The 12,656-nt window shown below is 41.2% G+C and overlaps 1 protein-coding gene across 2 annotated transcripts in view; it reads left to right on the forward strand.

The window, feature by feature from the left end:
* LOC141144866 (serpin B6-like) overlaps positions 1-12,656 on the forward strand; it is an 82,347-nt gene that overhangs the window by 56,834 nt on the left and 12,857 nt on the right. For both annotated transcript variants that reach the window (XM_073630951.1, XM_073630950.1), the window contains exons 3-6: positions 6,831-6,968; positions 7,965-8,082; positions 10,013-10,155; positions 11,907-12,074. In XM_073630951.1, the coding sequence (XP_073487052.1) occupies positions 6,831-6,968; positions 7,965-8,082; positions 10,013-10,155; positions 11,907-12,074 (567 nt within the window). The remainder of the gene's footprint in view (positions 1-6,830; positions 6,969-7,964; positions 8,083-10,012; positions 10,156-11,906; positions 12,075-12,656) is intronic.

The raw sequence follows: 12,656 nt of genomic DNA on the forward strand, positions 1-12,656 counted from the left end.
ACAGTGCAGCGCTGGACAAGTATTACAAGTGAAAAAGAATTGTGAAAGAATTGATTCAAAAATTACGTGTAAACTAAACAACCATAATAAATGACAATAAATAATAATGACTGATAAGTGAACAACCAATCCAAAGTCCATAGGTGATAAAAAACAAATGCAATAAATGCAAATAAAAGTTCTAAATATGGTGTAGGTGAAATCCAGAGATTATTCCATATGGAAATCTTGATCCATAATCCACCGCCAGTGCTGCCCACCACCTGGTGATAAAGTAGTAAAGGCTTACCAGAGAGCCCGCGACCGCCCTTATTCAGGGGGGTCAAAACAGGCTTAGTAGAGAGAAATGTGAGATGGACTTCAAGGAATGTCCCATAAGAGACTCTGTAGGGAATCTCGTCAGCTTCCTTCCTGGGCAACTCCACAGCAGCAACAGGGCGCCAATCCAGAAGATGTAGTGCCAAAGATGCTTAGTTTTGAAGGCAGCTTCCCCTTCTTCGAGGAACGAGAAGCTGTTTTTTCCTTAAATCCATTTCTTGTGCCCTTGTATTGGGGTTATAGTGTCCAATAGCAGGACCTCCTTCACGGTTACTTTATTATATTTTAATTTCTCATGCATATAATCTTTTTGAGCACCTAGCGCAATTATTTTTCTTTTTTTCCTTTTTCCTAGTGTAGGACATGAACAAAGTATGGTACATAGCTTAATATCAGCGTTTAGCGAAAATGTTGCAGGTATCTGCACTAAGTTGTGTCTCCTGCAAGCGGCTCACAGAGGGACAGAAATGTTAGTGCTCAAATACAGTAGTGTTGTGTTTTTTTGTTTTTTTTGTTTTTGTTTTTGTAACCTCATTCAACCCTTAACACTTCATGACAATAATCTAACCATAATAAACATCACACCAAGCGCACAATACAGATGAGAATTCTATCTACCAAAACAGTGCATTGAAATCTCAAATTATATGACCACAGCCAGTAAGTATGGATTCAAAGCAAAAGTCAAATGGACAGAAGAAACAGAACAAACAAAATCAATATAGAAATGGCCAATCTCCCAGGGTCCGGAATCTTCCAAACCCCAGTCAGCCAAAGAAACAGAATACATCACCATGCAGGTGGGGGGGGGGGGGGGGAATGGGGGCTTTAATGCCTGACGACAGATCCTATAGTAGATCAAAGCTGTTTAATAGTCCAGACACTGAGCATGGCTGACATGTTTCCAAGAAACAGCTGTCCCACAGCCTGCAGTATTGCAGGGTTAGTAGAGACATGCACCATCTGTTGCACAGAAGAAAGGAAATAAAACAATGGCATTGTATGGCACTCCCCAAGATGGTAGATTAACCACTTGACAACTGGGCACTTAAACCCCCTTCCTAACCAGACCAATTTTCAGCTTTCGGTGCTCTCACACTTTGAATGACAATTACTCAGTCATGCAACACCTATATGAAATGTATGCCCTTTTTTTCACACAAATAGAGCTTTCTTTTTGTGGTATTCATTTGACGGAACGATCGCGTGGTAAACGGCCGCGATCAGCGGCTATTTACCGTGATGCGCTGGGTCTTCTGGACCCGGCGTTCACGGATGTTCCCGAGTGCGTGCCCCAGGGGGTGCGCGGGAGCAACATTCTGGAATGACGTCCATGGACGTCCACCCAGAACTAGCCGACCGCGCTGTTGCCGTCTTTCGGCAATGGCCTGGTCGGCAAGTGGTTAAAGAAAGAAAACAGAAAACATAAGTAATTTACCACTCCAAGTCGGATGCCACCATACTGACAGATGATCAGTGTAGAAATACATAGTCAAATAAAAATGCAAAAAACGTTTTCAGCAGTAACAGAAATTATTTTAAATGATATCTGTCTTAATAGGAATAGCACACCATAGTAGCCCCACAACATAATAAAGAGGGAAATAGCAGGGAAAGCGCCCGTTTCCCCATACTTTCATAATTTTATTTACATTTCATACACATTCAGGGTATGCCCTCTTTTAGGCATACTGACCAGCTAGGCCAAGGCACACCTCAGGTCTTGGTAATTAGGATTATCGCATTTCCAAGTGAAGACTCTGACTACAAGCGTACAAAGACATTATGGATGTTTTTTCCTATCCAACCAAATTGAGTGTCCCCATTTGGATATACTCTAAATTTCACAGGGTATTGCATAAAAATTACATATTAAATTTTATTATTTTTTTTTAATTTTTTTTAGAAGTTTAACACCTTGAAATTTTTTTGGCCCTCTGTCGTTTCATATCGTGTGAAAAATTGGGAAAGAGCATGACCATGGAGTCATTTAATAAAAATATTATTTTAATTTTCTGGCCCTTTGCAGTATAGCTTCCTTGTCTCCATAATTTAACCACTTCAATACCAGGCACTTTCGCCCCTTCCTGCCCAGGACAATTTTGAGCTTTCAGTACTGTCGCACTTTGAATGACAATTGCGCGGTCATACAACACTGTACCCAAACTAAATTTTTTATCATTTTCTTCCCACAAATAGAGCTTTCTTTTGGTGGTATTTGATCAGCTCTACAGTTTTTATTTTTGCTAAACAAACTAAAAAAGACCAACATTTTTGAAAAAAAATGAGTCATTGATATGTAGAATTGATGTGCACTGACAGGCGGCACTGATGGGCAGCACTGATTGGACAGGTAATGACAGGTGTTAAAGCTGGGCACTGATTGGCACTGTGATGGACACTGGCACTATGGGCACTGATTTGCAATGTGGTGGGCACTGATTGGCACTTTATTGGGCACTGGCAGGGGGTTATGATGGGGCACAGATTGGCAGCTTATTGGTACATTTGATGGGGGCTGTGCTGATAATCAGTGTGCTGGTTATCAGCACAGACCCCCTCTCTGACCGATCGGCTGCTCTCCCTGTCAGCACGAACCGAGGAATGCCGTTTACCGGCACTTCCTGGTTCACGAGATTTTCAGCTGTGATTGGTCACAGCTGATCACGTGGTAAGAAGCCTCTGTCAGAGGCTTCTTATCACGCTCAGAGATGCGCCGTGTCAGACTGAAATGCTGCACTCGCGATCGCCGCGCTGCACACCGGCATGTTATCCTGCTGGACATCATATGACGCCCAGTCAGGATAACAGAACCACTTCCTGGGCGTCAATCTGTTCTAGGCTGGGCAGGAAGTGATTAAAGTATAACTAACTAAAGCCAAAAGATAAATTAGGACGCCTATTAGAATTTTATTTCTGTACGTGTCCCTGTTAGTGAGATTCACCCTCTTTCTATTTGTCCTTTTTACTGAAAGTGAAAGTAAAAGTAAAATAAATTTTGGATTGTCCCCAGAATAGTGTTAGAGGGAAAATCTTCCAATCCAATGGGGACACTAGTTCTGATGACCTAGGGGCCCCAAACTGACAGGGGTTATAACCCTCCCTTACTCTATCCAAAATGGGGGAAGCAAAAGTTTTGTGTATAGTTCTACTTTATGAGCAGGACCAGGGCGGGTTCATGGAGATTGCCAGGAGGAAGAAGACGGCCTGTGTACCCGTTCCACCAAAAAAAATGTAAGAGCTAGTGAGTCTCTGCCAATGGTATACAGTAGCCATTTGCCAAAGAACTCAGTAGGACAGGCACAAGCATTGTAGAGGGCTTGTAATCCTGTAACCCAGTAGCTGAAAAGAGCAATGCAGGGAAGCGATCAGTGATTTGGAGCTCAGGCAGATGACATCACAAGCTGCAAGGAGAAAGGGGGGGGGGTGGCAACTCTTGTTTGGGTGGTTCTGGCACCTTCTCAAGCCTTGCAGGCTTTCCGGCTGCACTGCTCGTGGCAGGCCGCTTCACTGACAAGCTCTGCAATACCTCACCAGTCTCCATGATATCATACGCCAAAGACTATCCACACAGAAAAGATGGACACCACAGAAGCTGCTGCTTGATATATTTATCAGTTTCACTACTACAGTGGGTGCATGCAGTACTTGTTTTTATTATCCAATTTTATTAAAATCTACACTTAATCCGTGGTGCCCCATCTTTCCTGTTTGCACTAAAATGTATTCAAGTTATTAAAGTGAGAGCACAGGGTCACTTTGTATGTTAAATCATACCTTTAATTTTAGGCACATGTTTGGGTAGCGGTAGACTCCTCAATGTGAGTGTTATCTACTCGGGTGCTGATCAAGCAGGATGGAATTCTAGTCCTACGATGACCATATTTATCATCCTGCTTAGCGCTGGCTCTATGTGCAGGGGGGGGGGGGGTTAGGGAACATCTCTAGCAGCTCCCTTCTCCTTGTCTATCATTGACAGGAGTGACTGTAGTGTCACTTCTGTCAGCAGGGCTTTTTTTTCTCTTGAGCATGGCATTTTCTGTACTGCCACCTCCGGCAATAGTCCTGTGCTCTCTGCTGGCCACTGTCACTTGTAAATACAGAAGTGGCTCCGTGTGTCAATTCAGTGTCTAGAAACGACAGTGCGCCTCAAGTGACAGCTCCTCCCCAGTTCAGGAGGAGCAGCTGCCAGGATAATGGGAATAGAGCACTCTGCAGGACTGGGTAAATAGATAAGGTCGGATGGTAGAGTGCTGCACGGGGGGGGGGGAGCTCTGTGTGTACAGAGGGGCTAGGAGGAGGCGGGAGCTTTGTTCTGGGTGAGTGAGAGGAAGAGGGTGCTCTTTGTACTGGGAGGAGAGGAGGTAGCTCTGTGTACTGGAGGGGGGCTATGGGATGGGGGAGCTCCATTACTGGGGGGGGGTGGTAGCTCTGTACTGGGGATTGGGGAGCTTTGTACTGGAGTGGGGGCTAGGGGGTGTGGAGGAGCTCTGTCTACTGGGGGAGTTGGAGGAGGGGTAGGGCTTTATGGGGGGGGGGGCGAGAGGGAGCTGCGAGAGGGGGGGGAGCTAGGAGGAGTGGGAAGCTTTGTACTGGGTGGGAGAGTGGGGAACTCTGTACTGGGGTGTGGGAGGAGGGAGAAGCATGTACATGTATGTGGGGGAGGGGGAGCTTTGTGTATGGAGGGGAGGCTCTGAGTACTGGGGAAGGGGGTGGGATTTCTGTGTACTGGAGGGGACTAAGAGGTAGGGGAGCTCAATACTGTGAGGTAGGGGAGCTCAATACTGTGAGGTAAGGGAGCTCAATACTGTGAGGTAGGGGAGCTCAATACTGGGAGGAGGGTGAGCTCTGTACTGGGAAGTGGGAAGCTTTGTACTGGAGTGGGAGCTAGGGAGTGGAAAGAGCTCTGTATACTGGGGTAGTAGGAGTAGCGGGGAGCACTAATCTGGTGGGGGCTAGGGGTAGATCTCTGGGGGACTGGGAGAACAGGTGATATCTGTTCTGGTGGGTGGGAGAAGTGGGGAACTTTGTACTGGGGGGGGAGAGTGGGGAGCTCTGTACTGGGAGGGAGATTCTCTATACTGGGGGGGGAGAGAGGGGAGCTATGTGTACTGGGGGGGGGGGGGGTCTGTGTAGTGGGGATAGTTCTGTACTGAGGGGGCTAGGAGACAAGGGAATATCTGTTCTGGGGGGTGGGAGGAGTGATGAACTTTGTACTGGGGGTGGGAGCAGAGGGAAGCTCTGTAGTAGGGGAGTGCGAGGAGGGGGGAGCTTTGTACTGAGAGGCTGGGAGGAGGAAGGAGCCCTGTACTGGAGGGGCGGGAGGAAATGAGAGGTTCTGTACTGGGAGGTTGGAGCACTGTACTAGGATGAGGATGGGGGTGAGCTTTGTAATGAGGAAGGAGGAGTCAGAGTTGAGAGAAGAGCTCTATATTGGGAGTGGCGCTTTGTAGATGCCACCACTGAATGTAGGGACAATTTTTTTTTTTTTTCCTTTCAACAACACCACTGACACAGGGACATGTTTTATTCTCAGTGATGCTGCCAATGCAGGGACATTTTTTTTTCTTTTTAATGACACCACCGATATATGGGACAATTTTTTTTTTTTTTTTTCATTCAGTGACACCCCTGATGACACCATGGACTTGCAGGGACATTTTTTCACTCCATTCAAATCACCAACTCAGGGACATTTTTCAATTCAGTGACACCACAGATACAGGGACATTTTTTTTTTTTGCCTTTTACTGAAGCACAAACCCAGGGACATTGTTTTGCCACATATTTTTAAAATTTTCTCTGGTACTATTTAATTGCATGCCACAAACATTTTGGGACTCGCCACTTCGGCCTTATACCCTTTTGCACTGTATTGACCTTTTACATTTGTGGATAAATGTAAAAAGATCATGCAACCCACTCTAATTGCTAGTCAGGTCTGGAGACCCAGATTCTACATGTATATCTTAACTCATAGACCTTCTATACTCTCATTAGGATTTCTGAGTAAATAAGAAGATACTATTAATACTACTAGACAGATAAGGGGGAGAAATCAGAACAACCTCAATCTCCCAAGATGCATCTGGACAGCATAGGCAACGTTTGAACAGGAAGATCCAATTCTTTTATATTTATCTTCACAATGCAAGATTTTTATTTTGCCAGGTCTAGTGCTCTTGGGCCACCAATGTGATAATTACTTTTTTTTAATTTTTTAAAATTTTTTTAGACTTTAGGCTAAAATTTTATACACCATTTTGTAGTTGACTAGTTTAGAAACTTTCTAGTGCTTATACTAACATTGCATTATTCAAGATGTAATACAATGCACAGAATCGGTTACAAAATGTTTTTAAAGTGGTGTTAAACCCAAAAAGATAACATTCATTTGATTGCAGTTTACCAGTTCTTATATGAGATTACTGCATTTTTTTTTTTTTTTTTAGGGTTTATTACTTTTATTTTCACTTGGTGATCCAGCCAATAAGTCTGTTGTTTTTACCCAGGTTCTTCAGTTTGAAAAGGCAAAAGATGTTCATTCATCATTTCAGTCTCTTATCTCTGAAATCAACAAGCCAGGCACTGATTACCTTTTGAGAACTGCCAATCGTCTTTATGGAGAAAAGTCATTTACCTTCCTTGAGGTAAGCTTATCTTTAGTGTATTATTACTAAATGTTATTGATAAGATAAGTGAGTAAATATTGCTTTTGTTTCCATTTGGTCTTCAGACAGATTAAACAATCTAAAGTAGATATTGCAGTTTCCCTCCTATGTTTGTTCAGACATTGTGCTATGGTTTACATCAGCGGTCCCCAATCTTTTTGGCACCAGGGACCAGTTTCATGAAAGACAAATTTTCCACAGACTGAGGGTGGGGTGGTTTGGCCAGTGGATGGGGTAGTATAGCCTGCCACCAGATGCAGTCACTTGCCTATCACTGACAGGGTTTTCATAGGAGTCTCTGCTAATGATCTGTATTTGCAGCCTCTGCCACTCCCCAGGGCTAGCATCACCACCTCAACTCCCCCTCAGGCACTAGTTTCTCATAAGGAGTGCGCTCTTATGAAAATCGAATACAGCCACTAATCTGACAGGAGGCAGAGCTCAGGCGGTAATGCAAGTGGCTGTAGGGGGTAATTCACACAGTGTGCAGCAACGGACGTTTTGCTGCATTTTAAAACCTCTGTCACCACAAGGACACACAGCATACAATTGTTTGTGTAATGTTTGAATAATCTTGATCTCTCGACCGCAGTACAGACAGAAATATTTCTTCGGTATTAGAGTATGAAAAATTTCAACCCCTGCCAACCTTTTTTGTGTCTCTGTTGTATATATTCCCTGACTTCTTGTCAGTAACACCATGGGTCACTGTGACAGTAAGTAAGGGGCAAACTCTCGAATGCAGCCTCAGATAGAAGTATAAACTGCGTTCTAAACATTCCTTGCTGTAGCCCAAAAAAAATTCCCACTGGATATATATTTAAAGCCAAAGCATAACACCTTTAACTATGTCACTGAAAAAGTTTTTGTCTTTTTGGTTAAGTGGTAACAGTAAATTTTATTCTTCCTAGCTTTGCCTGAACTAGAATACTTTATCTTCTACATTGTTGCGATTAATGATGTTTAATTTTTCAGGATTTTCTTGGATCAACTCAGAAACACTATCATGCAGATTCACAGGCTGTAGACTTTTCTGGAAAGGCAGAGGACTGTAGAAAAGAAATTAATACCTGGGTGGAACAAAAGACAGAAGGTGGCAAAAAATACTTTAGTGTGTGTGTGTGTATGTATGTATGTGTATGTATATATGTGTGTATATATGTATATGTGTGTGTGTATGTATGTATATATATATATATATATATATATATATATATATATATATATATATATATATATATATATATATATATATATATATATATATATTTATTATAGTGTGTGTATATATATATATATATATATATATTTATTATAGTGTGTGTATATATATATATATATATATATATATATAATCATATTTATGTTTACAGATTATGTCCGCATAAACATTTGCTCATAAAATATATATGTAAAGTGGTAATAAACCTAAAGACAAAGATGTACTGTATTGAAGTTTACCAATCCCTAAATGTTTTGGCTGCATTAGTTTTCTTTTGTAATTTTTTTTTTTTCTGTTTTATCATTTACTTACTGATCCGGTCAGAAAGTTTGTTCATTTTTAGATATTTTTAATGCCCTGCTTCTCAACTTTTTTTCAGTCAAGGCACATTTAGAATTGTGAACAATCTTGGAGCATACCTGAGAGCTCATTCATACCAGGAGGTGTATATCCAAGTGCTTGTGTACTATTGCACGTTCCCACACGTTGTGTTTAATGGGCTGATCTGTGTATATGGAGCATGCAATAAAAAAAGCCGGCATGATTTTTCAAATTGCGCCACACCAAAACGCATGGTACTGTTGTACTCTGCGTTTTAGCGTGTGCGAGGGCATGTGCATTTGCTAGACACGTGGGATGCCATTAGGTATTAATGTCACCAGTGCACGTTTATTAATAGTCCAAGCTGGCCTGCAAACGTGACAGAGGGTTGGAACAAACCATTTACCACTGACAAGGGCACTTAGAATGGTCAGCTTTTATTTATTGATGTAAAACCTTTATCCTAAAAGGAATAAAAAAAAAAAAAACTGTCGCTGTAACTGCTTAAAAAGTGTTAGCTGGGGTTCAGTTTTAATTTGTTAGTCAAGTCTGACTAAATCTGCTAGTACATCTAATGCCGCGTACACATGAGCGGAATGTCCGTCAGAAAAAGTCCGATGGGAGCTTTTCATCGTATTTTCTGACCGTGTGTATGCCCCATCAGACTTTTTCCGTCGAAAATTCAGAGGGACTTAGATAGTGAACATGTTCTAAATTTTTCTGACGGAACTAACTACTTTCGGGAAACCCGCTCGTCTGTCTGTATGCTGTTCCGGCGTACCAAAAACGACGCATGCTCTGAAGCAAGTACGAGACGGAAGCTACTGGCTATTGAATTTCCTTTTTCTAGTCCCGTCGTACGTGTTGTACGTCACCTCGTTCTGGACCGTCGGACTTTGGTGTGACCGTGTGTAGCCAAGACCGCTTGAGCGGAATTCCGTCGGAGTTCCGTCGGAGAAACCTTTGGAATTTATTGCGACGGCAAAACTGGTCATGTGTATGCGGCATAACACTACCCTCTCCCCAGACTGACAATGCTGCTGTCAAAAGGTGTCTTCTTTGCTCTTCTATCCAGAGTGGAAGTGTGTTACTGGCTGCATCACAAGGTGAAAATAAAGGGGGCGTATAAAAGTAAACAAATGTAGCTATCACATTTTAAGAATAGGTAAGCTGCAGTATTTGTTATTTTTTATTTTTATTTTGCTTGTGATTAATACTCTTTAAACTGATTTTATATTTATATAAAATGTATATATTTTTAAAGAAATGTGACGTTACCTGAGTATATGTTAAAAATGCTATCCATGCTCTTTAAGAAGATGAATTCACTCATAGAATTTTTAGTGCTGTATTGTAGGTTTGCGACCTTAAAAATTGGAAACACTTCACTAATTTTAATGAATATATTAAAATATATTGTATAAGCCTCCTCTTAATGTTCAGTACTGATCTTGTTCCATAATTTTCAAATCTTATTTAGGTAAAATCCAGGACCTGTTACCCAGCGGCAGTGTGGATTCACTTACTAGACTTGTACTAGTGAATGCTATCTACTTCAAAGGAAATTGGGCCAACCAGTTTGACAAGCAGCGTACATCGGAAATGCCCTTTAAATTGAATAAGGTATGCACTTTAAGTATGAATCATAGATACTTTGTAACCCCAAGGTACTACTTGGAATGTCATTAATGAAAGCGGTTTAGGAAATCATTTTTTGTTCCCATAGCACCAATGGATCTTTAGAGAATTAACTGGAAACTGAGGGGCCCATTTATAATGGAGAGTCCATATCACTATCCACTCTCTCTGCTATACACTGCATATTCATAAACTGCAGACCGCTGTGTGGCACCTGCGGTATGTCATGAGTTCTTCTAATTACATTATTGACAAGGCAAAGCCTTTTTTTTTAATCCTTTATTTAAATAGCACTCCAAATACTTCAGAGTCCTGAAGCCAGCAAAGCACTAAACGTGTTTGTGAAGCCCTTTTCCTGTCACCACAGTGAGGCCACACCACTATTTAATACATTGAATCCTGATTTGTTGCAGTGAGGTAAGACAGATTGCAAGACTTACATGTGTGAAAGAATCAGCTAGAGAGCGATCTACTCCCCAATATATCCATCCACCTACCATATATGAATATACATGTACAGTATAATTTAACCCCCTAATAATCAGGCATCAGATTAACAGTCCAATCTCTATACCCTTTCAAAAGGCCATAGATCTTCTGCCTATTTTTGCACCAGTATCTCCACTTCGTTTTAGTTTTCCTCCAACCTGACAAGACTGTTATGCACAGCTGCATTACCAGAGATTTTGGCCAGATGGGTGTGGAAAAGCAGTTTACTTTTTCTTTTACATAGTAGGAGACAGGCAAATCTAAGGTACAGTATTGTTTCACCATGTGGGCTAGAGGTAGGTTAGGTATGCATACATGTTTGGTATCTTGTAACTAGGACAGCTGGCCGAATATGTTAAGAACTGTAACTGGACAGAAAATGTTTTAAATGTTTGCAGAGGAAATTGAAGGAGGTTTTTTATTTTTTTAAAATTGTTTCCATAAATAATATGCAGCAGTTACAATTGTTTTATAAAGTAGATATTCTGCCAAAAGAAAACTGTAAATTTTGTGCAAATATGGAAAGCTGTATTAAATCTATTAGCTGAATCTGAACACTGTAAAATGGCAAGTATTATTCATGAGGGCATGAATTACCCCTGGTCATTAGAGTGTTGTATACACTATTATTCTGCAGTATAATGCCCCGTACACACGGTCGGATTTTCCGACGGAAAATGTGTGATAGGACCTTGTTGTCGGAAATTCCGACCGTGTGTGGGCTCCATCACACATTTTCCATCGGATTTTCCGACACACAAAGTTTGAGAGCAGGATATAAAATTTTCCGACAACAAAATCCGTTGTCGGAAATTCCGATCGTGTGTGCACAAATCCGACGGACAAAGTGGCACGCATGCTCAGAATAAATAAAGAGATGAAAGCTTTTGGCCACTGCCCCGTTTATAGTCCCGACGTACGCGTTTTACGTCACCGCGTTTAGAACGATCGGATTTTCCGACAACTTTGTGTGACCGTGTGTATGCAAGACAAGTTTGAGACAACATCCGTCGGAAAAAATCCTAGGATTTTGTTGTCAGAATGTCCGAACAAAGTCCGATCGTGTGTACAGGGCATAAGAGCTGTAGTTTAAGAGGCCATTTATTAAACCTTGCCTGACGTGGTTTATTTTAGAAAGTTTTGCTTTGTTTTTTACTGGTCATTTTTCTTAGCTGTAGGAGTTCATTATGTTTTTCAAGATTATGCTGACATGAATTGTAATGTATTCTTGGGTTTCTGTTGTTTAGAATGAAACCAAGCCTGTGCAGATGATGTTCAAAAAAGGCAAATTTTATATGACCTACTTAGGAGATTTGTTCACAAAAGTTATTGAACTGCCCTATGTGAATAATGAGTTGAGTATGTTTATACTGCTCCCTGATGAAATTCAGGATGGAACCACTGGCTTGGAAAAGGTAAGAAACTTCTCCAGTGTAACCTCTGTTGAGGTGTTTGACTTTTTATGAAGGTTCGAGGTTCTAAGATAACTTTTTAATTGGATGTTCTTAAAGGACCGATATTGTACAGGTTATAGTAGTTTAGCCTAAAGGTTCCATATTAAATGATGGGCTTGTAAAACAATAAAGACTGTTATTTGTATTCATGTAAAACTCTGTATATTTTGCTTCCTTTAATGTATCTGGCTGTACTTTTTGTTTTATTGCTACAGTATATATTTGCGAAGTTTGCTTTATGTTATGTTCATTGTACTAGATACCTACTCTACCGATGTAATGACTCTAGCTTGCATAGACACTACTTTTTAAAAGTACGTAGACAATGTTTAAAATGGATACGATAAAGGATATGTGTGTATGATAGTAAATGTCAGGATTGTTATATGCGGAAGGAGCCACTCATAAGAACTTGCTGCCAACAGCAGTTTTGTGGTTAGCTAAGGATTATCCGGATGGTGGGATTTCCTCCATACATAGCTGATCACACATGGTTGAACAATTGTCAGGTTAGTAAGCTACTAAGATACAATTACAGTGTCT

The sequence above is a fragment of the Aquarana catesbeiana genome, linkage group LG05 (assembly GCF_042186555.1).
Source record: "Aquarana catesbeiana isolate 2022-GZ linkage group LG05, ASM4218655v1, whole genome shotgun sequence".
In the NCBI taxonomy this organism is placed as follows: domain Eukaryota; kingdom Metazoa; phylum Chordata; class Amphibia; order Anura; family Ranidae; genus Aquarana; species Aquarana catesbeiana.